General features: G+C 46.6%; 3 protein-coding genes across 9 annotated transcripts in view; all 3 read left to right on the top strand.

Moving 5' to 3' along the window:
• LOC115183490 (rho guanine nucleotide exchange factor 1) overlaps positions 1-14,984 on the top strand; it is a 57,558-nt gene extending 42,574 nt beyond the window's left edge. For all 4 annotated transcript variants that reach the window (XM_029744717.1, XM_029744708.1, XM_029744702.1 and 1 more), the window contains 8 exons: positions 4,025-4,192; positions 4,683-4,770; positions 5,160-5,279; positions 5,556-5,617; positions 9,491-9,637; positions 9,737-9,996; positions 10,389-10,492; positions 10,765-14,984. In XM_029744717.1, the coding sequence (XP_029600577.1) occupies positions 4,025-4,192; positions 4,683-4,770; positions 5,160-5,279; positions 5,556-5,617; positions 9,491-9,637; positions 9,737-9,996; positions 10,389-10,460 (917 nt within the window). In that variant the 3' untranslated portion in view covers positions 10,461-10,492; positions 10,765-14,984. The remainder of the gene's footprint in view (positions 1-4,024; positions 4,193-4,682; positions 4,771-5,159; positions 5,280-5,555; positions 5,618-9,490; positions 9,638-9,736; positions 9,997-10,388; positions 10,493-10,764) is intronic.
• An 82-nt stretch (positions 14,985-15,066) lies between these two features.
• Positions 15,067-18,686, top strand: cd79a (CD79a molecule, immunoglobulin-associated alpha). The gene is made up of 5 exons (XM_029744737.1): positions 15,067-15,243; positions 16,574-16,930; positions 17,596-17,711; positions 17,937-17,999; positions 18,136-18,686. Exons 1-5 carry the CDS (start codon positions 15,204-15,206, stop codon positions 18,268-18,270), a joined length of 711 nt encoding a protein of 236 aa, XP_029600597.1. The 5' UTR covers positions 15,067-15,203; the 3' UTR covers positions 18,271-18,686.
• A 415-nt stretch (positions 18,687-19,101) lies between these two features.
• LOC115183447 (hormone-sensitive lipase) overlaps positions 19,102-24,658 on the top strand; it is a 43,853-nt gene continuing 38,296 nt past the window's right edge. Inside the window, exons 1-2 of one of the 4 annotated variants that reach the window (XM_029744691.1) lie at positions 19,401-19,487; positions 24,108-24,148. In XM_029744691.1, coding sequence (XP_029600551.1) covers positions 24,133-24,148 — 16 coding nt within the window. In that variant the 5' untranslated portion in view covers positions 19,401-19,487; positions 24,108-24,132. Of the gene's footprint in view, positions 19,488-24,107; positions 24,149-24,658 lie in introns of all 4 variants that reach the window. The other 3 variants (XM_029744692.1, XM_029744693.1, XM_029744690.1) reach the window with 3 other exon arrangements.

Here is a 24,658-nt window from a genome sequence, read left to right as displayed (position 1 = left end):
CCACCCTGTTCCTGTCCCACTCTCCTCCTCCTCTCCTCTCCACCCTGTTCCTGTCCCACTCTCCTCCTCCTCTCCTCTCTACCCTGTTCCTGCCCCCCTCTCCTCCTCTCCTCTCTACCCTGTTCCTGTCCCACTCTCCTCCTCCTCTCCTCTCCACCCTGTTCCTGCCCCACTCTCCTCCTCTCCACCCTGTTCCTGTCCCACTCTCCTCCTCCTCTCCTCTCCACCCTGTTCCTGCCCCCCTCTCCTCCTCCTCCTCTCCTCTCCACCCTGTTCCTGCCCCCCTCTCCTCCTCCTCCTCTCCTCTCCACCCTGTTCCTGTCCCACTCTCCTCCTCCTCTCCTCTCCACCCTGTTCCTGTCCCACTCTCCTCCTCCTCTCCTCTCCACCCTGTTCCTGCCCCCCTCTCCTCCTCCTCCTCTCCTCTCCACCCTGTTCCTGCCCCCCTCTCCTCCTCTCCTCTCCACCCTGTTCCTGTCCCACTCTCCTCCTCTCCTCTCCACCCTGTTCCTGACCCCCTCTCCTCCTCCTCCTCCCCTCCCACCCTGTTCCTGCCCCCCTCTTCTCCTCTCCTCTCCACCCTGTTCCTGCCCCCCTCTCCTCCTCTCCTCTCTACCCTGTTCCTGTCCCACTCTCCTCCTCCTCTCCTCTCCACCCTGATCCTGTCCCACTCTCCTCCTCCTCTCCTCTCCACCCTGTTCCTGTCCCACTCTCTTCCTCCTCTCCTCTCCACCCTGTTCCTGCCCCCCTCTCCTCCTCCTCCTCTCCTCTCCACCCTGTTCCTGTCCCACTCTCCTCCTCCTCTCCTCTCCACCCTGTTCCTGTCCCACTCTCCTCCTCCTCTCCTCTCCACCCTGTTCCTGCCCCCCTCTCCTCCTCCTCTCCTCTCCACCCTGTTCCTGTCCCACTCTCCTCCTCTCCTCTCTACCCTGTTCCTGTCCCACTCTCCTCCTCCTCTCCTCTCCACCCTGTTCCTGTCCCACTCTCTTCCTCCTCTCCTCTCCACCCTGTTCCTGTCCCACTCTCCTCCTCCTCTCCTCTCCACCATGTTCCTCCCCCCCTCTCCTCCCCCTCCTCTCCTCTCCACCATGTTCCTGTCCCACTCTCCTCCTCCTCTCCTCTCCACCCTGTTCCTGCCCCACTCTCCTCCTCCTCTCCTCTCCACCCTGTTCCTGTCCCACTCTCCTCCTCCTCCTCCTCTCCACCCTGTTCCTGTCCCACTCTCCTCCTCCTCTCCTCTCCACCCTGTTCCTGCCCCCTCTCCTCCTCCTCTCCACCCTGTTCCTGCCCCCCTCTCTCCTCCTCCTCCTCTCCTCTCCACCCTGTTCCTGTCCCACTCTCCTCCTCCTCTCCTCTCCACCCGTTCCGTCCCACTCTCCTCCTCCTCCTCTCCTCTCCACCCTGTTCCTGTCCCCCTCTCCTCCTCCTCCTCTCCTCTCCACCCTGTTCCTGTCCCCACTCTCCTCCTCCTCTCCTCTCCACCCTGTTCCTGTCCCACTCTCCTCCTCCTCTCCTCTCCACCCTGTTCCTGTCCCACTCTCCTCCTCCTCTCCTCTCCACCCTGTTCCTGTCCCACTCTCCTCCTCCTCTCCTCTCCACCCTGTTCCTGTCCCACTCTCCTCCACCTCTCCTCTCTACCCTGTTCCTACCCCCCTCCTCCTCCTCTCCTCTCCACCCTGTTCCTGTCCCACTCTCCTCCTCCTCTCCTCTCCACCCTGTTCCTGCCCCCCCTCTCCTCCTCCTCTCTCCTCTCCACCCTGTTCCTGCCCCCCCCTCTCCTCCTCCTCCTCTCCTCTCCACCCTGTTCCTGTCCCACTCCTCCTCCTCCTCTCCTCTCCACCCTGTTCCTGCCCCCCTCTCCTCCTCCTCCTCTCCTCTCCACCCTGTTCCTGTCCCACTCTCCTCCTCCTCTCCTCTCCACCCTGTTCCTGCCCCCCTCTCTCCTCCTCCTCTCCTCTCCACCCTGTTCCTGCCCCCCTCTCCTCCTCTCCTCTCCACCCTGTTCCTGTCCCACTCTCCTCCTCTCCTCTCCACCCTGTTCCTGCCCCCCTCTCCTCCTCCTCCTCTCCTCTCCACCCTGTTCCTGCCCCCCTCTCCTCCTCTCCTCTCCACCCTGTTCCTGTCCCACTCTCCTCCTCTCCTCTCCACCCTGTTCCTGCCCCCCTCTCCTCCTCTCCTCTCCACCCTGTTCCTGTCCCACTCTCCTCCTCTCCTCTCCACCCTGTTCCTGTCCCACTCTCCTCCTCCTCTCCTCTCCACCCTGTTCCTGTCCCACTCTCCTCCTCCTCTCCTCTCCACCCTGTTCCTGTCCCACTCTCCTCCTCCTCTCCTCTCCACCCTGTTTCCTGTCCCACTCTCCTCCTCTCCTCTCCACCCTGTTCCTGTCCCACTCTCCTCCTCCTCCTCTCCACCCTGTTCCTGTCCCACTCTCCTCCTCCTCCTCTCCTCTCCACCCTGTTCCTGTCCCACTCTCCTCCTCCTCTCCTCTCCACCCTGTTCCTGTCCCCACTCTCCTCCTCCTCTCCTCTCCACCCTGTTCCTGTCCCACTCTCCTCCTCCTCTCCTCTCCACCCTGTTCCTGTCCCACTCTCCTCCTCCTCTCCTCTCCACCCTGTTCCTGTCCCACTCTCCTCCTCCTCTCCTCTCCACCCTGTTCCTGTCCCACTCTCCTCCTCCTCCCTCTCCACCCTGTTCCTGTCCCACTCTCCTCCTCCTCTCCTCTCTACCCTGTTCCTGCCCCCTCTCCTCCTCCTCTCCTCTCCACCCTGTTCCTGTCCCACTCTCCCTCCTCCTCTCCTCTCCACCCTGTTCCTGCCCCCCTCTCCTCCTCCTCCTCTCCTCTCCACCCTGTTCCTGCCCCCCTCTCCTCCTCCTCCTCTCCTCTCCACCCTGTTCCTGTCCCACTCTCCTCCTCCTCTCCTCTCCACCCTGTTCCTGCCCCCCTCTCCTCCTCCTCCTCTCCTCTCCACCCTGTTCCTGTCCCACTCTCCTCCTCTCCTCTCCACCCTGTTCCTGTCCCACTCTCCTCCTCCTCTCCTCTCCACCCTGTTCCTGTCCCACTCTCCTCCTCCTCTCCTCTCCACCCTGTTCCTGTCCCACTCTCCTCCTCTCCTCTCCACCCTGTTCCTGTCCCACTCTCCTCCTCCTCTCCTCTCTACCCTGTTCCTGCCCCCCTCTCCTCCTCCTCCTCTCCTCTCCACCCTGTTCCTGTCCCACTCTCCTCCTCCTCCTCTCCTCTCCACCCTGTTCCTGTCCCACTCTCCTCCTCCTCTCCTCTCCACCCTGTTCCTGTCCCCCTCTCCTCCTCTCCTCTCCACCCTGTTCCTGTCCCACTCTCCTCCTCTCCTCTCCACCCTGTTCTTGCCCCACTCTCCTCCTCCTCTCCTCTCCACCCTGTTCCTGTCCCACTCTCCTTTTCCTCTCCTCTCCACCCTGTTCCTGTCCCACTCTCCTCCTCCTCTCCTCTCCACCCTGTTCCTGTCCCACTCTCCTCCTCCTCTCCTCTCCACCCTGTTCCTGCCCCCCTCTCCTCCTCTCCTCTCCTCTCCACCATGTTCCTGTCCCACTTTCCTCCTCCTCTCCACCCTGTTCCTGTCCCACTCTCCTCCTCCTCTCCTCTCCACCCTGTTCCTGTCCCACTCTCCTCCTCCTCTCCTCTCCACCATGTTCCTGTCCCACTCTCCTCCTCTCCTCTCCACCCTGTTCCTGTCCCACTCTCCTCCTCTCCTCTCCACCCTGTTCCTGTCCCACTCTCCTCCTCCTCTCCTCTCCACCCTGTTCCTGTCCCACTCTCCTCCTCCTCTCCTCTCCACCCTGTTCCTGTCCCACTCTCCTCCTCCTCTCCTCTCCACCCTGTTCCTGCCCCCCTCTCCTCCTCCTCTCCTCTCCACCCCACCATGTTCCTGTCCCACTCTCCTCCTCCTCTCCTCTCCACCCTGTTCCTGTCCCACTCTCCTCCTCCTCCTCTCCTCTCCACCATGTTCCTGTCCCACTCTCCTCCACCCTGTTCCTGTCCCCCTCTCAGAAGTGCAGTGTGTGTTGCTGGGGGACCTGTTGGTGCTGTTACAGAAGCAGGATGATAAGATGGTGTTGAAGTGTCAGAGTAAGAGTAACATCGCTGTTCAGGAGGGCAAGCAGATGCTCAGCCCTATCATCAAACTCGACTCTGCCTTCCTCCGAGAGGTGGCCACAGGTGAGACGCGCACATCTTTAAATACTTCATTTTAATGCACAAATCACATTACAGTCCCGAAGGATTCAAACATTTCAAAGGTTCACAGATACATGGACACACGTAGTGTCAAAGCACCTTCTCCATACAGCTTGGCTGTCCATGACAAAGAGCAGCACCTTGCTAGCTGCTTTGCCTTTTTCCCATGCAGTCCTCCAATCTGATGGCCATGCACTGTTAGCCTATGTACACGTCCAAAGGCTGTTCAGGCATGACTCAAGAGGCTGGTATTTCAGAAACTTGACAGCACAGGGCCTGATCCATGTAAGAGTCAAAAGAGCAACCCACTTCCAAAAAGAGCATCTGTCTCCGGCCTCCCCCCACAACAACAACACCTGCCATATTTGGTATTCAACAAAACACAACATCATTAACATGGCGCTGCACGCACAAACAAACACCTTGCAGGAATATGTCAGCTCAATCCCCCTCTCTTCTGTCCCTCTGTCAGACCGTAAGGCCTTCTACGTGATCTTCACCTGGGACAGCGGGGCTCAGATCTACGAACTGGTGGCTCAATCTGTTGGGGAGAGGAAGAAGTGAGTGTGGGAGAGAAGGGTTTGGGGAGGGGAGAGGAGACGAGGAGAGAAGGGGATTGGGAGGGGAGAGGAGACGAGGAGAGAAGGGGATTGGGAGGGGAGAGGAGACGAGGAGAGAAGGGGATTGGGAGGGGAGAGGAGAGGAGGAGAGAAGGGGATTGGGAGGGGAGAGGGAGAAGTGAGTGTGGGAGAGAAGGGTTTGGGAAGAGGAGAGGAGGAGAGAAGGGGATTGGGAGAGGAGACGAGGAGAGAAGGGGATTGGGAGGGGAGAGGGAGAAGTGAGTGGGGGAGAGGAGAGAGATTTATGGGGAGGGAGGAGGAGAGGTGGAAGATATGAAGATCAAGACGAAGCACCAAGTGTAGTGGTGATGTGGCTTTGTTGTGTGAAGCTGGACAGATGTGATCAAGATGGCGGTAGATGAGCTGAAGAAGACAGGACCTCCATCTGACCTGAAGAGAGGAAACAGCATCTTAACTGGAGGAGGAGGAAACCCATACAGCCCCACCACGTGAGTCAACACAGCTCTGAGTGTGCACTGTTATAAGCCAGTCCTCTGACCACTGATCACATTTCACATTTTAGTCATTTAGCAGACGCTCTTATCCAGAGTGACTTAAAGGAGCAATTAGGGTTAAGTGCCTTGCTCAAGGGTACATCGACAGATTTTTCACGTAGTCGGCGTGAGGATTCGAACCAGCGACCTTTCGGTTACTGGCCCAGCGCTCTTAACCACTAGCCTACCTGCCGCCGATCACATTTCTTTCTCGCTTTCTCTTTCTTTCAGGTTTCCTCAACCCCCTCTCAGCCCCACTGAAAATGGAGGAGTCTTGTTGAAAAACAGCATTGGTGAGAACAGACAACAAAGCACCTCTTTCAAGCCATTGAACTTCTAGATGTTGATAATGTAATTGTTAATGGTGTTATTACTGATGTTTTAGTTTTTACTGTTACTGCGTTACTACCAAGACTGTTCCTGTGTTCCTACTGTTACTGCATTACTACCAAGACTGTTCCTGTGTTCCTACTGTTACTGCATTACTACCAAGACTGTTCCTGTGTTCCTACTGTTACTGCATTACTACCAAGACTGTTCCTGTGTCTTTACTGTTACTGCATTACTACCAAGACTGTTCCTGTGTTCCTACTGTTACTGCATTACTACCAAGACTGTTCCTGTGTCTTTACTGTTACTGCATTACTGCCAAGACTGTTCCTGTGTTTCTACTGTTACTGCATTACTACCAAGACTGTTCCTGTGTTCCTACTGTTACTGCATTACTACCAAGACTGTTCCTGTGTTCCTACTGTTACTGCATTACTACCAAGACTGTTCCTGTGTTCCTACTGTTACTGCATTACTACCAAGACTGTTCCTGTGTCTTTACTGTTACTGCATTACTACCAAGACTGTTACTGTGTTTTTACTGTTACTGCATTACTACCAAGACTGTTCCTGTGTTTTTACTGTTACTGCGTTACTGCCAAGACTGTTGCTGTGTTTTTACTGTTACTGCGTTACTACCAAGACTGTTACTGTGTTTTTACTGTTACTGCGTTACTACCAAGACTGTTGCTGTGTTTTTACTGTTACTGCGTTACTACCAAGACTGTTGCTGTGTTTTTACTGTTACTGCGTTACTACCAAGACTGTTCCTGTGTTTTTACTGCATTACTAGCAAGACTGTTCCTGTGTTTCTACTGTTACTGCATTACTACCAAGACTGTTCCTGTGTTTCCACTGTTACTGCATTACTACCAAGACTGTTCCTGTGTTTTTACTGCATTACTAGCAAGACTGTTCCTGTGTTTCTACTGTTACTGCATTACTACCAAGACTGTTCCTGTGTTTCTACTGTTACTGCATTACTGCCAAGACTGTTCCTGTGTTTTTACTGCATTACTAGCAAGACTGTTCCTGTGTTTCTACTGTTACTGCATTACTACCAAGACTGTTCCTGTGTTTCTACTGTTACTGCATTACTACCAAGACTGTTCCTGTGTTTTTACTGTTACTGCATTACTACCAAGACTGTTCCTGTGTTTCTACTGTTACTGCATTACTACCAAGACTGTTCCTGTGTTTTTACTGTTACTGCGTTACTACCAAGACTGTTACTGTGTTTTTACTGTTACTGCGTTACTACCAAGACTGTTACTGTGTTTTTACTGTTACTGCGTTACTACCAAGACTGTTACTGTGTTTTTACTGTTACTGCGTTACTACCAAGACTGTTCCTGTGTTTTTACTGTTACTGCGTTACTACCAAGACTGTTACTGTGTTTTTACTGTTACTGCGTTACTACCAAGACTGTTCCTGTGTTTTTACTGTTACTGCGTTACTACCAAGACTGTTCCTGTGTTTTTACTGTTACTGTGTTACTACCAAGACTGTTCCTGTGTTTTTACTGTTACTGCGTTACTGCCAAGACTGTTCCTGTGTTTTTACTGTTACTGCGTTACTGCCAAGACTGTTCCTGTGTTTTTACTGTTACTGCGTTACTGCCAAGACTGTTCCTGTGTTTTTACTGTTACTGCGTTACTACCAAGACTGTTCCTGTGTTTTTACTGTTACTGCATTACTACCAAGACTGTTCCTGTGTTTCTACTGTTACTGCATTACTGCCAAGACTGTTACTGTGTTTTTACTGTTGCTGCATTACTACCAAGACTGTTACTGTGTTTTTACTGTTACTGCGTAACTACCAAGACTGTTCCTGTGTCTTTACTGTTACTGCATTACTACCAAGACTGTTCCTGTGTTTTTACTGTTACTGCGTTTCTACCAAGACTGTTCCTGTGTTCCTACTGTTACTGCGTTACTACCAAGACTGTTCCTGTGTTTCTACTGTTACTGCGTTACTACCAAGACTGTTCCTGTGTTTCTACTGTTACTGCATTACTACCAAGACTGTTCCTGTGTTTTTACTGTTACTGCCAAGACTGTTCCTGTGTTTTTACTGCATTACTACCAAGACTGTTCCTGTGTTTCTACTGTTACTGCGTTACTACCAAGACTGTTCCTGTGTTTTTACTGTTACTGCCAAGACTGTTCCTGTGTTTCTACTGTTACTGCGTTACTACCAAGACTGTTCCTGTGTTTCTACTGTTACTGCATTACTGCCAAGACTGTTACTGTGTTTTTACTGTTGCTGCATTACTGCCAAGACTGTTCCTGTGTTTTTACTGTTACTGCATTACTACCAAGACTGTTACTGTGTTTTTACTGTTACTGCGTAACTACCAAGACTGTTCCTGTGTCTTTACTGTTACTGCATTACTACCAAGACTGTTCCTGTGTTTTTACTGTTACTGCGTTTCTACCAAGACTGTTCCTGTGTTCCTACTGTTACTGCGTTACTACCAAGACTGTTCCTGTGTTTCTACTGTTACTGCGTTACTACCAAGACTGTTCCTGTGTTTCTACTGTTACTGCATTACTACCAAGACTGTTCCTGTGTTTTTACTGTTACTGCCAAGACTGTTCCTGTGTTTTTACTGCATTACTACCAAGACTGTTCCTGTGTTTCTACTGTTACTGCGTTACTACCAAGACTGTTCCTGTGTTTTTACTGTTACTGCCAAGACTGTTCCTGTGTTTCTACTGTTACTGCGTTACTACCAAGACTGTTCCTGTGTTTTTACTGTTACTGCGTTACTGCCAAGACTGTTGCTGTGTTTTTACTGTTACTGCGTTACTACCAAGACTGTTCCTGTGTTTTTACTGTTACTGCGTTACTGCCAAGACTGTTCCTGTGTTTTTACTGCATTACTACCAAGACTGTTCCTGTGTTTCTACTGTTACTGCATTACTACCAAGACTGTTCCTGTGTTTCTACTGTTACTGCATTACTACCAAGACTGTTCCTGTGTCTTTACTGTTACTGCATTACTACCAAGACTGTTCCTGTGTCTTTACTGTTACTGCATTACTACCAAGACTGTTCCTGTGTCTTTACTGTTACTGCATTACTACCAAGACTGTTCCTGTGTTTCTACTGTTACTGCGTTACTACCAAGACTGTTCCTGTGTTTTTACTGTTACTGCATTACTACCAAGACTGTTCCTGTGTTTCTACTGTTACTGCGTTACTGCCAAGACTGTTTCTGTGTTTTTACTGTTACTGCCAAGATTGTTTCTGTGTTTTTACTGTTACTGCCAAGACTGTTTCTGTGTTTTTACTGTTACTGCCAAGATTGTTACTGTGTTTTTACTGCATTACTACCAAGACTGTTCCTGTGTTTCTACTGTTACTGTGTTACTACCAAGACTGTTCCTGTGTCTTTACTGTTACTGCATTACTACCAAGACTGTTCCTGTGTTTTTACTGTTACCGCCAAGACTGTTCCTGTGTCTTTACTGTTACTGCCAAGACTGTTCCTGTGTCTTTACTGTTACTGCCAAGACTGTTCCTGTGTCTTTACTGTTACTGCCAAGACTGTTTCTGTGTTTTTACTGTTACTGCCAAGATTGTTCCTGTGTTTTTACTGTTACTGCCAAGATTGTTCCTGTGTTTTTACTGTTACTGCCAAGACTGTTTCTGTGTTTTTACTGTTACTGCCAAGATTGTTCCTGTGTTTTTACTGTTACTGCCAAGACTGTTTCTGTGTTTTTACTGTTACTGCCAAGATTGTTCCTGTGTTTTTACTGTTACTGCCAAGATTGTTCCTGTGTTTTTACTGTTACTGTGTTACTAACAAGACTGTTCCTGTGTCTATAGAACGAGATAAGGACAGCCTGACTGATGAGATGAAGTCTGTGGACTCTCGTCATTCTCTGATTGATTACCTCTCGGACAAAGGCTTCGACTTGATTGGCCACAGCAACAGCGATCAGGTGAAAGTGGCCAATAGCGCGTTAAATGAAGGTAAGTGGGTTTATTTGATTGGTCCAAGCATTTACCATTTTCACTGATGTTCCTCTTACTGTCATGTCATACATCAACTCTTCCTGTCTCCTCCCACAGTCATGTCCCTCAAGAGACTATTGGTTGGCAGCATCAGCCTATCAGACGACTCACAGCCTGATGAGCAGAATGGAAGGGAGGGGCCAGAGAGCCAGGACCAAGGACTGCAAGGGGAGGAGGAGGGAGGAGGAGGAGAGGGTGGAGGGATGAAGATAGACGAGGAGGGAGGGATCAGCGCTCCTTTGGTTCTGTCCCAGGAGAGGATGGAGGAGGTGCGCCGGAAACTGCAGAGTCTGGAGGTACAGCTGAAGAGACTGCAGGTGAGAGAAGGAGGGAAGGAAGGAAGGAAGGGTGGCAGAAAGAGAGTTGTTGAGAATTGAGTAATGGGGTTGCAAAGGATGACTGAAGCATAAAAGGAGGGAACCAAGGAGGACAGATGGGGACAAACAGCAGCATAGAAGAGAAAGACAGAGAAAATCACTGCACCAGGGCTTGTGCTGCTCTGTTGCTATTGTTACTGAAATGTCTATGTGAAATTGGAGTTCTGGGACAATGGCCTTTGTCTGCAGCTAGCTGTGTGATGTCACAAGAGCACCCACAAAAGGGAAAGAAGATTATGAAAGGAAGGGATGGCGGAAACAGAGGGGTGAAGTGTGTGTGTGTGTGTGTGTGTGTGTGATTCAGCATTTAACTGTTGATCTTACTCCATCAGAGTGTTGAGGAGGAGCACCACAGGCTGCAGCAGGCCCTGTCTAAGTTCTCCCTGGAGGGGGGCAACTTCTAGTGAGACACACAGCGCCACCTTCAGGACACCAGGTGAACCTTCATATACAACCCTTTATACTGATGTCTTGTGGGAGGAGTTCACCTTTACCACTGATACAGGGTCAGATCTTTTATTATCCCTCTAGTTAAGATAAGGGTTGGGGTTAGAGTAATCTGATTTTAGGTCTGTGGTTAAGGTCAACTTCTACCTCAGGCTCTGCAATGCCATGGGTATTAATACTAGAATTGTGTCAAGGATATGTTGTCTTCTCTAATCTCACCAACTATTTTCTTTAACCTTGTCATCTCTTGGTCTTCCTCAGATCACCGTAAGTGCTGGATTGGAGTGCTCGAGTTGCTTTTGGAGAATTGATGAATGCGTCCTGGAATTTCCTATTTACTAAACACTCTGCTCCACTGCCATGCCTGAGCCCTTGTTAAAGATTTCCAGGGGGTCGCAGCCAACCGTGAGGCCCTTGCAAGACGGAGGAGCACGGCTTTACGCAAAGTAGTTGAGTAATGCAGTGTGTGTGTGTTTGTGAGTGTTTGTGAACATGCTCGTATGTGCAAGTGCGTGAGCATGTGAGAGATGGGAGTTTTGCAAACAGGTGCCAAAGATTGGAGCAGTAGTTTGCTGTGAGAGATGCTGCCTGGGCTTATTGATTGTGAGCTTCTGCAACACACATATACACACACACACAACAGATACTTCCCCCAGTGCATTTTCAATAAATATATCTATCATTGCCAACTGTAGGGGTTTGGACTGTATAATAAACCCCCATGTATGCATGTAGAGAGAGATACTAGTGCCAGCCCTATAGAGGGCGATGTAGAGCTGTAGAACCAGACAGGAACATGCTCAGGGTTGTGAAATTCTGGTAACTTTTTTCTGGTAACCAAAATTCACAGGTTTTCCCCAAATCCTGGTTGGAAGATTCCTGGATTCAGGAGGGAATAAGGAGGAATTCTGGGAGTCATTCAACCGGGGATTTCTGAAAAACCTGGGATTTTTGGGAAACTTTCCAAACCTAGACATTTTACTGAACATTTAGTAGGCCCCTATATCCAGTACATACCAAAGTACAGCAGAGATGCACTTTTAAGTTGGTGTAATCCAATTCAAGTAACCACCCACACTGAATTCCCAACATTGAATTTGCTAATGTTTAGTACTATTATTATTATAATATATAATATATGCCATTTAGCAGACGCTTTTATCCAAAGCGACTTAGTCATGCATGCATACATTTTTACATTTTACCCCAATTGTTGAGATCTGCGTGTGTGTGTTGGTGTGTTAGTGTTGTAGAAGCAAAATGGCCTTCTGGAGTTACTGTAATAGAGTTCTGTTAGAACTGTAATTATGGCCCAAACATTCATCCAGTAGTATTGGAATTGATCATGTTGTTAGGGATATAGACGGTGTGTGTACTGCTTTTGACTCCAGCTGCCTCTCCTTTGGACCCTGCTACTGTGCTGGGCCGGGCGATAGAGGGATGGACAGATACACAGAGATGGAAGGAGAGGAGGACCATTTTTATGACTGAAGTAGGATGTAGATTATAGATGGAGGGATACAGCGAGGAGGAGGGGAGGCAGAAGGGTTTTTCCTTGGAAACCCAACTTGATTAGCAGCGTATTAGATGGTGATGGAGGTAGATGTAGAGAGAAGACTTGAAGTTCAGTGTTCAATGTGCTGTGGAATCGGTTATATGGGCCTCCCGAGTAGTGCAGTGGTCTAAGGCACTGCATCACAGTGCTAGCTGTGCTACTAGAGATTCTGGGTTCGAGTCCAGGCTCTGTCGCAGCCGGCTGCGACCGGGAGACCCATGGGGCAGCGCACAATTGGCCCAGAGCCGTCCGGGTTATGGGAGGGTTTGGCCGACAGGGATGCTCTTGTCCCATCGCGCACCAGCGACTCCTGCGGCGGGCCAAGTGCAATGCACACTGACACGGTCACCAGGTGTACAGTGTTTCCTCCGACACATTGGTGCAGCTGGCTTCCGGGTTAAGTGGAAATTGTGTCAAGAAGCAGTGCGGCTTGGTTGGTTTGTGTTTCAGAGGACGCACGGCTCTCAACCGTCGGCCTCTCCCAAATCCGTACGGGTGTTGTAGCGATGAGACAAGACTGTAACTACCAATTGGCTATCACGAAATTGGGGAAAAAAAGGAGTAAAAAAATCTATAATAAAATTAAGAATCGGTTATAGACACAGTCAGTCAGACCCATACACACACTGATACTCACATTGCGTGGAGCCCAGTGCAGTAACAATGGTCACACAGGAGCACGGTCATCACGTGTGTGATGTGACTGGAGTCGACGTCCTCACTATAGGGCTAGTATCTTCTCCATAAAGAAAGGAGGGAGACAGAGGGAGACACATAGTATTATATGCTGTATGATACATTTTATGGTAGCAATACCATTTTTGTGTGTGTTTTTCTTCAGGAGTTGATTGTAATTATTGTTATTATTTAGAGTAGTGGCATTGAACTGTGGACTGGGAAACGGGACCAAAGAGATACCCATGTACCTGTAGATCCTCATATGAGCTGTTTATATTGTCCCACTGCTTATTATTATTGGAGAAAGTCACTTTATGCTGATTGGAGAGTGATGCCTACAGTAAGCAGCCTTGGCTCTCTGCTTCTCCTCCATCCAAACTCCAGCGTCACATGTAGAGAAAACAACACAGTGGGTAGAAACGTAGAGGGCCTGTGTAGAGGGAGATAATGATATCTTAACTTGTATGACGACTGTATTGTGATACATCATCCATGCTGCTGCCCCAGACTAATGAACAAAATTTAACTGGACACTTCACAATCACACTGCCATTCAAATCCTCTCTTCATTACTGCCATGTGTGAGCAGGGCTGCACTGTATTGTTATAGACATGACTCACCTAGCATCACTTTGATATTGACTGGACCACGTTTAGGGACAGCATGGGATGACGGTACAGTACAGTAAGATACCCATCATTACTGGATTAAGCTACTGTTTCTATAGACCACTTCTGGAATGAAGAGAAGCGGGTCTGGGGAGTTTGGATGCAGGAATTGCAGGCGCGACTAGTCGTCACTCTCACCAGTGCTGTAACAACAGTTATCTTTCACGATCACTTTTGAATTATGCATTCTCGTTGTGGCCATAGCAACCGCTCCCTTATACCCTCCCCCAAATATGCAAATGTTATTGATAGTTACTCTAAGAAGCAGAGGGCGTAGTTACAAGTAGTGTTGAAACTTCATTGCCTTTTTTTCTTTCACCCCCCACCCCTTTATTTTCTCGTCTTCCTCTCCATCACCAAGTCCACAATAATAGTCTCCATCTCTCCTTCATCCTGTCTTCCTTCTAGAAGTCGTAGAAATGTAGTCCTTACTTACTACTCTCATCTCACAATTTCACTGTATGTTGCGGTGTATTTTATTTAATTTGCTTAAACGGGTCGGGAGGTTTTGTTTTTGTTGGTGATGTTTTGTTGAGAGGAACTTTTGTAATTATGTACTATGCAATTGGCAACAATGGGAGAAAGAGGAAGAGACTTGGATAGCTTTTGTTTGCTCAGAGACCCCATATGTGAGACAGCTCACTTGTATTATACAATACTAGATGGCAACAAGATGAGGTTAAAGAGATTATCTCTAACTTGGGCTTTTTCACCATTGAAGCACAGTAATGAGCAGGTTAAATCCTGTTATACCAGCTTAGGTTAATACCTCCACCGCCACTGTAGTCTCAAGACTACTTGGCAAACGTGTGCTTACAATCCTCTCTCTCTCTCTTTCTCTCTCTTTCTTCCCTTTGCTTCCCCTCATGTATCCTATTTACAAATGCAGTGGTCTAGTTTTCTATGTATAAAATCTATTTATAGAGAAGGGTGCCTTGTTCTGATGATCAGGCTTGTTTTTTTCCCCAAAGGGCTCTCTAGTAAACAAACACGGTTGGTTAAGGAGATGTTTGGCTGTTAAGGTAGAACCATGAAATTAACATAGAAAGAGTTGGGTGACCAACATCAAGTCTCCAGTTTCAAGTTTTAATGTCACAAGTACAGTGAAATGCCTTTCTTGCGATCTCTAAAGCAACATGCATTCTAGGTTGTCCAGGAGGTTTTCCCAGTCAGGTCCCCTGGCCTTAATTCTAGGTAATCCAAGGTTTCAGATAGGTGGTTGTGGTGGATTGACTGTAGGGTGGTTGTATAAGTCCTGCAGTGTCCCCTGTAACTATGCTATCTCAGGGGTATGTATGTTAGAAAGTGTATTGTGTGTGTTCACCTCAGCGACTACAAGGTTTGACCAGCGCCATGTTTGCTCCAGCTAGCCAGCGCTTTTGTATAGAATAGGGTCTGGTCTGTCGCACATGCATCCGCCACATGTATATCTATAAAAAAATGAATATGCAAGATCTATACTGTGTATTTTGGCTTTGATTTCATTGTGTAAGAGTTTTTAATTGTATACTTCAGAAGAAATGAGGTACTTTTTTGTATTATTGTAATTTTCTGTTTTTTAATAAATGGGGAAGAAAAACCGACATTTTTGGGGTCTTTTACTGTTTTGAGTTCTAGAACACTGCAATCACTCAAGCATATATCCTGACACAGAGAGACCAACAAAAGAGGAAGGAAGGTTTATTCACAAGACAACTGGGTAGAAGTGTATAGCTGTGTTGAAAGGCACAACACTCAAATAACATAAAGGCTTATTTTCTGCAACGACTGGCAAACAATATAAAACACAGTGAAGAAGATGGTGGCCGTGACATTCTTGTTCCTCTGCTTCTGGGCTGGTGAGTAAGGGGCTGCTAGGATATGCTGATAAACAATACAGGGTAGTTAGTCTTTCAGTGCATATTCACCTTTATTTGAGAAGTTACATTACAGGTGGAGGATGAAGATTAGACCGAAGTGTAAAACTATGGTGTTTGAGGGAATTAATATGAATAGGTTCAACATCCTTTTAACCCTTTAAACCATGCATTGTAACATGAAAACTATTTTCCCCCATTGTATCCCTTGGAACATTTAGATTATTTGGCTGTGAGTAATGTATCTGTTCTGCTCTAATGAACCGTATCTCCTACCAGAGCAGATGGTTGTGCAATCAAATCAAATCAAATTGTATTTGTCACATGCGCCGAATACAACAGTGAAATGCTTGTTTACAAGCCCTTAACCAACAAGGCAGTTAAGAAAAATACTGAAAGAAAAAATAAGAAATAAAAGTAACAAATAATTAAAGAGAAGCAGTAAAATAATAGCGAGGGTATATACAGGGGGTAATGGTTAGTCGAGGTAATTGATGCAATATGTACATGTAGGTAGAGTTATTAAAGTCTGGGTAGCCAATTGATTAGATGTTCAGTACTATTATGACTTGGGGGTAGAAGCTGTTTAGAAGCGTCTTGGACCTAGACTTGGCACTCTGGTACCGCTTGCTGTGCGGTAGCAGAGAGAACAGTCTATGACTAGGGTGGCTGGAGTCTTTTGAATTTTTTTTAGGGCCTTCCTCTGACACTGAGTGGTATAGAGGTCCTGGATGGCAGGAAGCTTGGCCCCGGTGATGTACTGGGCCGTACGCACTACACTCTGTAGTGCCTTGCGGTCGGAGGCCGAGCAGTTGCCATACCAGGCAGTGATGCAACCAGTCAAGATGCTCTCAATAGTGCAGCTGTAGAACCTTTTGAGGATCTGAGGACCCATGCCAAATCTTTTCAGTCTCCTGAGCGGGAATAGGTTTTGTCATGCCCTCGTCACGACTGTCTTGGTGTGCTTGGACCATGTTGGTGATGTGGACACCAAGGAACTTGAAGCTCTCAACTTGCTCTACTGCAGCCCCATCGATGAGAATGGGGTCGTGCTCAGTCCTCCGCTTCCTGTAGTCCACAATCATCACACACTAGAATCTATACCCTACACTTATAACTCTAAATAACCTGATGTTAAGAGACATAATATTACAGCACTCTGGATTGTGTGGAGTTCTACTTTGTAGGCTACTGTTTCTTTTTATCATCATTGTCTTGGGCCAATAGTTGGACAGATATGCTGTCAATAACTGACCTTTGATCAGTGTGTTATGGGTCAACCTCATCCTACTCCTGCTGCTCTGCCTTCTAGTAGGTGACCTCAGCCGTATCCAGGTTACTCTGGAGCCAGACAGGACCTCTGTGAGGGTGCAGCTCTCTCACACCGCCTCCCTGCGCTGCTGCTACTCAGTCACAGGGGGAGCCGTGGACAACACCTGGGCCACCAGACCCCACACGGTCAAGGGCACGGCCCAAGTTCGGGGAGTGGACCGGAGAGACAACCGTGTGACGGAGGATGGGGGGAACCTGACGGCGGCAGGGGTCATGTGTCACACACTCATCCTGAGGGAGGCCCGTCTGAACGACTCAGGGTTGTACCAGTGTTACCTCAACCATAGCGCCCTGCGGCCCCCTGTATACACCCACGGCACCTTCCTGCATGTCTACAGTGAGTGTGTGTGTGTGTGTGTGTGTGTGTGTGTGTGTGTGTGTGTGAAGCCCTCACAGTAAGCAAACATGTCCCCTTCCTTCAGGTCTTGTGTGTGTATGTGTGTGTAACCCTCAAAAGCTTTAGCCTGGTCTGCACTCACAGTACTTTGTTGTACAGTATTTCTATTATGTGTGTGTCTGTGTATGTGTATGTACATGTGGGTGTCTGGTGGGTGGGGTCAAACCAGCTAAGCAATGCAGAATGCTTTGTGATCCATAAATCCAGTTAACCACTGCCCAGTCCAGTAGAATGCAATCCATCTAAAGCACCCAAACTTAAGCCACCAGTGAATGGCTACATTGTGTAGTAATCCCTCTGATTTAATTCAAATGACCAATGTTGAAATGTTAAAGAAATGCTATGGTTCTAGTTTTTCCTGGGAAATTGTGTGACATAAGGAGCATTGTTTTTTTTTTAAATAATTGCACTGCTAACATACACTGGCTGTTTGTCTAATTTATCTCAAACTATTCTCCTCTGTCTTGCTGCGATGATGCATGGTAATCTGTCCACCCCCCCACTATCTGTCTTTCATGCACATCTAGCCTGCATCTCTCCCATGAAAGAGCAGCAGGTGAGTTCTACTCTGATGACCTTTATCTGACCCCTCTCTCCCTGCTTAGGGCCGATGGTGAAGATTCTGGACATCAGTGAAAGCACCAAGAACAGCATCCTGACTGCTGAGGGAATGTTACTGATGATGGCAGTGCTTCTGCATGGTACCATGATGCTCTGTAAGGTCAGAGAGCCAAGCAGGCCACTTTTTCTACTGCTATTGCTAGGCTACTAGATCTAATATTCCTAATTTGCTCTCATTCCAATAGTGAATTTTGTCATTTGAAAACTGCTGTAACCAGAAGGACTAGTATGTATGGTAATCTTACTGTATGACGGCAATGGGCTTTTTCACACCATTGGCCAAGAGAATTACGTAATATGTCATCAACTTCCTCTGCTTTTCAAGACGAAGAAACTCAATCAACTGAAGAAGAAAAGGGTCAAAGAGGAAGAGGAGAATATCTATGAGGTGGGACTTGAATGAGATCCTCTGTCTTTCTGTCATAGTCACTGTTTTCACCATTCTTCAGTCAATCAAACAAGTTCTAGAAGAAGGGAAGAGGAAGTCAACCTATCATAACTCCCTTACCTCAATCCATATCCAGGGTCTAAATCTGGAGGAATGCTGCTCCACATATGATCAGATCCAGCGCTCTCTGGTGCAGGGCCCCTACCAAGACGTGGGAAACATGATTATGGAGGAGGAGGAGGAGGAGGAAATCCAACTGGAGAAGCCTTGAATGAGAGGGGGAAGGAAGGAGGGGGAGGAAGAGAGAGGGTGGGAGAAGAGAAGAGTCATTTGATAGAATTGTGGTGAGGGTTTTGATAGGAATTTTCTTAACTGCCCCCCCCTCCTTATGTTTGAGTTTATAGAGGTGACCTGCGTTTTCCTTGCAGCCTTTGCTTATATTTGAATCTAATTTCTTAGTGGACCAAAAAGACAGTAACCTACAATGTCAGAGGGCATTTTGCTTTCAATTTAGCCTTTCATTACCAATGCCAGTACCTAACCACTTTATATTCATAAGAGATTTTTTTTTCTGCATGTTTGCATTTTCTATGCTTTGTGTATGCATTGGCCAAATGTTTTTTTCTCTCTCCAATCTCCATAATTCAAGGCCTGGATTGTGCTTTGTAAATACAATTTTAAAACTGATTGCCTTATGTTTTAATGTTTACATAGTTAGCATTTTAGCTTCATGAAATTTATGTATTTGTCATATATGTCCCTCGCACCCATACCAATGTGACTCGCTTGATGGAGTCTCGGAAGCGTTATCCCATTTCTGACACCACTGTAGCAAAATTGTGGGGTAGCACAACTGTGACTTGATCCTTGTCAGTCAAACACCTTACCATTACACCAAGAGGCTCTTGATAGGTCTCTAGCACAGGAGGTTGGTGGCACCTTATTTGGGGAGGACGAGCTTGTGGGAATGGCTGGAGCAGAATATGTGGAATGGTATCAAATACATTAAACACATGGTTTGATGCCATTCCATTTGCTCCATTCCAACAGTTATTATTAGCCGTCCTCCCCTCAGCAGCCTCCACTGACGATGTTGTAGCTTGTAGGCAGCTGTTAAGCCGTCACTAGCCTACAATACATTAAGGTTTACCTCCCTGTGATGGGAAGCCTACTGACAGACAGTACTGTACTATGTTTACCACAGATGATTATCTGGGGAAAGCTTTTGGACATTGCAACGCAGCAAAGAGGGTGGTGTTTGTCGAACTGGAGCACGTTAATAGGCTCTAGGAATGCATTACCAGCGCTGACTGGCTGCAGTTTTGGTTGTGGGTGTGGCTCTTTTTACATGTATGACTAGAAGATTTACGGAGGCGGTGCGGAAATAGTGGGTGAAGATGGCGTCGGGAAAGAAGGGAGGCAACAACAGCAGCCTCGGAAAAGGTTTGAATGGAAGACGTTCGTCAAAACATAAAGAGGGGCCAATAGGTACGTTATTTACAGCAGTTAGACCTTTCGCTTTATTGGTTTTTGATAATGGCGGTTAAATTGTTAATTTAGGTTGCCAACCCCAACTCTTGCCTCCTAGCTAGCTAACTAGGATGCCAACGTTAGCTAAATTACAGAAAGATTTAAGCCGCGGAAAGTGACAACAGTCTAACATGTAACGTTATAATGACGTTTTCTGGCAACTTGCATTATGTGGTATGAGGTTTGCATTAAAATAGTTAAGTGTTTCGAACCTAAGTTTAGTAACTAATGTTAGCTAGGGTGAAACTTTCACAACTCGTTTTATTTCATAATGTAGGTACTGTAACGCGCTATCTCGCAACAATGTACCAATGCAATGACTTGGAAATTGTAATAATTTCGAACGAGTATTTGACGGTAACGTTAGTTAGAATGACCGTTGTATCTAATCGAAACCTCTAGTCACCTGTTATATCGGCATCTTTCTTTAGCCCCTGTTGGTTACTCCCAGCTCTTGTAGGCTGACGATGGCAACTGTCCACCCGATCAGGTTGTCAACTCAGATAACACAGCGGGGTATGTGGAGTCGGGGATTAACGTTGGTGTGTGGAGGGGTGAGGGACGTTGAGAAACTGCACAATGCAACAGCAGCATCCTATTCTTCAGACAGTGTTGCCATCAGTTTACATTTGGAACCGTGTACTCAACAATGTGACACATGGGCAGCCTGTGGAAAATAATATGCTTGAGGGGGTGGCATTACATGGTCAGGGATATGCCATTCAGTCAGACAGTTCTCCCACTGTAGCAGGCTTCTTTACTAGTATTTATTTAAACTATCACTCTATTTAAAAACAACTGGATTAAATATGTTGAAGAGCCTTTCACAATAGTCTCTCACAAACAAACCATTTATCTGTAGGTATTTAATAATGAGGTGAACAAACATGATATTATCTTAAGCAAACGTGCCTCTTGGATGAAAACTGGCACTAGACTGTTATTGTGGAGCAGAGACCTGTTATTATCTCTAGCTGTAAGCCCCTTTTTGAGTGATTCCACATCATGAGTGAAGAGCCAGATGCATTCTGCAGGGGTTGGATGTCCTGCTTCCCATAGACATCTGAATTGCAAAAATACCTGTGGATTGGATTGCCACATCATTAACCACACGTTTAGCCTATCCATCAAAATATGCAGGTAATGGTGAATGTAGCCTAGTTGTCAACATGAGCTGCAGATTCTGTCTGACCTTAGCAATGACCTGTTGTATGAGATGTTGACTCAACTCAGTTGACTAGCCACCTGTGGTGCTAGACTTTCTGTTCTGGTCTGTCGTCTCAGTCAGACAGTGTAGTAAAGGGCTGAGGGGAAACCGGTGAGGCCACCAGGCATGCTTGGTTGTGAGGGGTGGAGAGGCTCATTGTTACTAACGTCCTGTTGTGAAGTTTGGCCACAACTGAAATAGTCTGGAGCAAGGGTCGCACCTTCCGACCCACCATGACAGGAAATACCCCCCTGCACAGCCCGAGGAAGATGTAGCCTAGCCTTCACACTGTTTGAATGCTTCTTGACTTCAATTAGCAATGGGGCATACTTCCTCAGGCTTAGCCTATCATTGGTACCATGGCATTTTGGATGAAAGTGAACTTCTATGCCATCTAAAGTTAAAGAGCAGTGCGGTGTGCACCACCCATCACATCTCTAGGCCAAGATGACATCATGCCATGATCAATTAGGTTAATTTACACATACTATAGGCTTTAGTATTCATATTAGTGGTTGAACTTTGCGCTTTGATGTTCTTCTTAGAATTCTGCACCCACACTCTGTAGAGCCTCTTTATTTTGTTCCAATATGTGAGTCCACAGTGTTTAAATTAATACCTGACTATTTGAATATCATTAACATGCAACGTATTCAAAGAGCATAGGCGACACTAAATGGATGTCAAGTAGCCAATTATCTCTGCTACGGATACTGAGGTACCAAGGTTGTAAGTACGAGCAGACATGGTTATTAATTCTAATTAGACTTTATTTTCAAGATTAACTTGTAGGCCTCTCCTATCTACAATGTATAAAGTAATTTCACTCTCTTTGCCTGCCTCTTTACTTTTCTCATTGTACCTGGGCTGAGAATGTACCTTTTTCCTTGAAGATAAGCTTATCAGTGAGGGTGCTAAAACATTCAGTTAACCTATCCTTACTCTGTATTCAGACGATTCATCATGTTTGTCCTGCAGTCTATGGGATCAGTAGGATGCTGCCTCACCTTGCATTTTTCAGTTGAAAAGTGACTTAGCTAAGTATGTGGTTCCCAAAACATTCTGACAGCCTCTATAACCCCTCAGACTTCCTGGTGAATCACTAAATTAACCAAAACAATATTAAGGCCTAGCCAGTCAGTCTCAAGCTGCAATCCAGGAGAAATGAGCTGAGCTGCCACCCACCAACAAGATAATTTGTTCCCACTGTTTGGAAAGCACTGCGTACAACCAATCCAGCTGCTGCCCTGGTACGTACCGTACAGTACAACCAACAATGAGGTTCAGGCCTGGAGCAGACTTAGACATTTCTCAAGACTTGGCCTGGCCTACACACACATCTCAGCATCCCTAAATAGTACACGTTCAAAGGTTCAGTATTACTGTTAAGACTTGAACTCACATGTTCAGACAGTATGAGGTGTTTGTGGTGTAGTAAGTGTCTGTTTGCATGTGAGTGTGCAGTAGATGAAGATCTCTTTATTGGTCTATTGTTCACAAGGTCCACTGAAATTTGACCTCTGGTTCCAACCTCTCCGAAAGACATGCAGGTTGCAGCAGGGTGCTGCCACACTGGACACCCATGGAGCAGTTGTTGTGGGTGGGGTTAAGTGACTTGCTCAAGGGAACGGCACAACAGCAGGCGGCGGCATCTAGGATTTGAAATATATTGAGACAAGTTAGACAGTAACCTGTAGCAAAATATAACTCAATTGATTGAACATGAAATGTATTTCAATATAATTGAAATATCACTATAGTCTACGGTTTCTATTTTAATGCTGTCCTCTAGGTTTTCATTTTATGTCACTTGTTCGTATCAAATGCATAGACATTGGCAACTTTGTATTTGTGGTCAACTTGCGCCCCAAAAGCATTTTAAGGCTGTCATTTAAATCATAACAAAATCTAAGATATTTGGCTACATCTTCTGTCCAAAAACAAATCCTGTGAAATGATGTCAACACATATGGGGGGAGTTTCTGACTAGCTCTGTCGGCCGTGGCGTGCATGACCAGAATGACACATCACTGAGAGAGGCATTTTTGGACCGTTGCCCAAAGTCTACCTTTTTAATTAGTTTATCCTATAGCCTACTTTTTCATACTTTTTAATGTACCTCCATTAAATTCAGTGAATGAAATGTAGACCTACCCTTTGATCTAGAAGACTATTACTTTAAAATGCCTTACAACTGTCTTACCTCATCATAACTATAAAACGAAGGATCTAAAACCTAGAGCTTGGACGATAAACCGAAAGTGATCGACAGCGACATTGCCTTCCTCTTACCAATGTGGCCTAGTGCTGCAAAGTTTTTATAGGATATTAGCCTACATTTCACTGGTAGATGAATCAATTAGCCTACACGACTATATAGCAGCAATATCATATTCAGAGTTAGCAATCTCTTCAGTGTTTTTTTTATTGTTTCCCACTTCCTCAGGTGATGAACATGATAGCTTATACTCCAATATGCACAGAGATATTGACAAATTCTCTGAAGCCAAAAATAAATCTGATCATTTTGGATCCTATTTTGACAGGTTGAACATCAAAATATGAATCATGCATTTCCTGGATGTTAGATGAATTTGGCTTTCTTTTTTAATCGTAGGCTACCATCTCAGTTGACTGACTAGGCACTGGAAAAAATGTCTAGAGCCCTGCCGCTAATGTAAATTAACTGTCAAAACATTTATTGCGCAAAATAGTTATTTATTGCAATATTACTTTTTGTCTATCAGCCAGCTCTAGCACCTCCCCAAGAATGATTTATCGATTTTATTGTTAGTGCTCTACTAGAACCTGACAAAAGGAATTTTGTCACATGCTCACACACGGTTGTCTTTGACCATGGTATCTGCCAATTTGGCTGAAGGTCACTGGGAGTTGCATGCTGAACAGCCAAGGTTACTAACTTCCAGGGTGGAGAGGCAGAGGTTAGGCTACAGTATATCACCACTTGGAAAAGGGTATTATTTCAATCTGACATCAGGGCACATGCACCCAATCCCCCTGCTCGGTTCTGTGTGTATTCTGTGTGCATGCGTACAATATCTGTTTTCCCCTGACTGGGTGAAGAGTCATGTCCCCAGAGTACAGCTCAGTGGGACTGCTGGCATGTGGCTAAAGAATCCCTGCCCTTTTTAAAACAGTGAGGGAGAGGAGAACAGAACAGAGTGGGGGAAAAAACAAGACTGGTTGGAAGTGGATGAAGAATGACATGCTGCCTGACACAAAAACAGACAGGGGAAGAGTCACCAAGTGAGATAGAGAAGGTGAAGCGCAGGAGGATAAATGATAAAACCCTGTCTGTCTCTTTTACTTCACTCTTCTCTTCCCTCCTTCTCTTGTTGCTGTTGTTGAAGAGAGGAGACAGACAAGGACAGAGCCATGAACCCGGACACGGGTAAAAAACTATTTATACTCTTATGACTAGAGTAGTTGTGACCTACAGCATGCTTAATGCCTATATGTCTATCTGCCTGCTCATACACATTATTTACCTTCTCTTTTTCTCTCACCCATCCACACCATTCTGTAGAGCTCATTAGAAGCCTGTTGTGTTGCTGGTGGTAGTTGTTGTACATGATTTATTAATGCCGGTATTCATCCATCTTTAATGTCTTGGGACCAGGTGTCGTTTTTAGTTCAGTGTGGTTGTTTACCCTTAACTGCCTGGTGTAAAGGTTGACTGGTCAGAATGGTTATAGTGCGACTGAAACCAAGTTAGGTTCTTTCAGAGATTTTAGATGGGTGATATGTACTGAACAGCTGTTGCTTGTGTAGGCTGCCACCATCTCTATAGACTTGAGAGAGAATATAGTGTGCCGCTGCTTTCACTAATTTGATTAGTTTAATTGATTGATGGTTGAGGGGTCTGAGTTGTCCTCTTGCCCTTTTAATGTCATGTTCTCAG

Source organism: Salmo trutta, chromosome 3 (genome assembly GCF_901001165.1).
Source record: "Salmo trutta chromosome 3, fSalTru1.1, whole genome shotgun sequence".
NCBI lineage: Eukaryota > Metazoa > Chordata > Actinopteri > Salmoniformes > Salmonidae > Salmo > Salmo trutta.
This window is presented reverse-complemented; position numbering and strand designations above follow the sequence as displayed.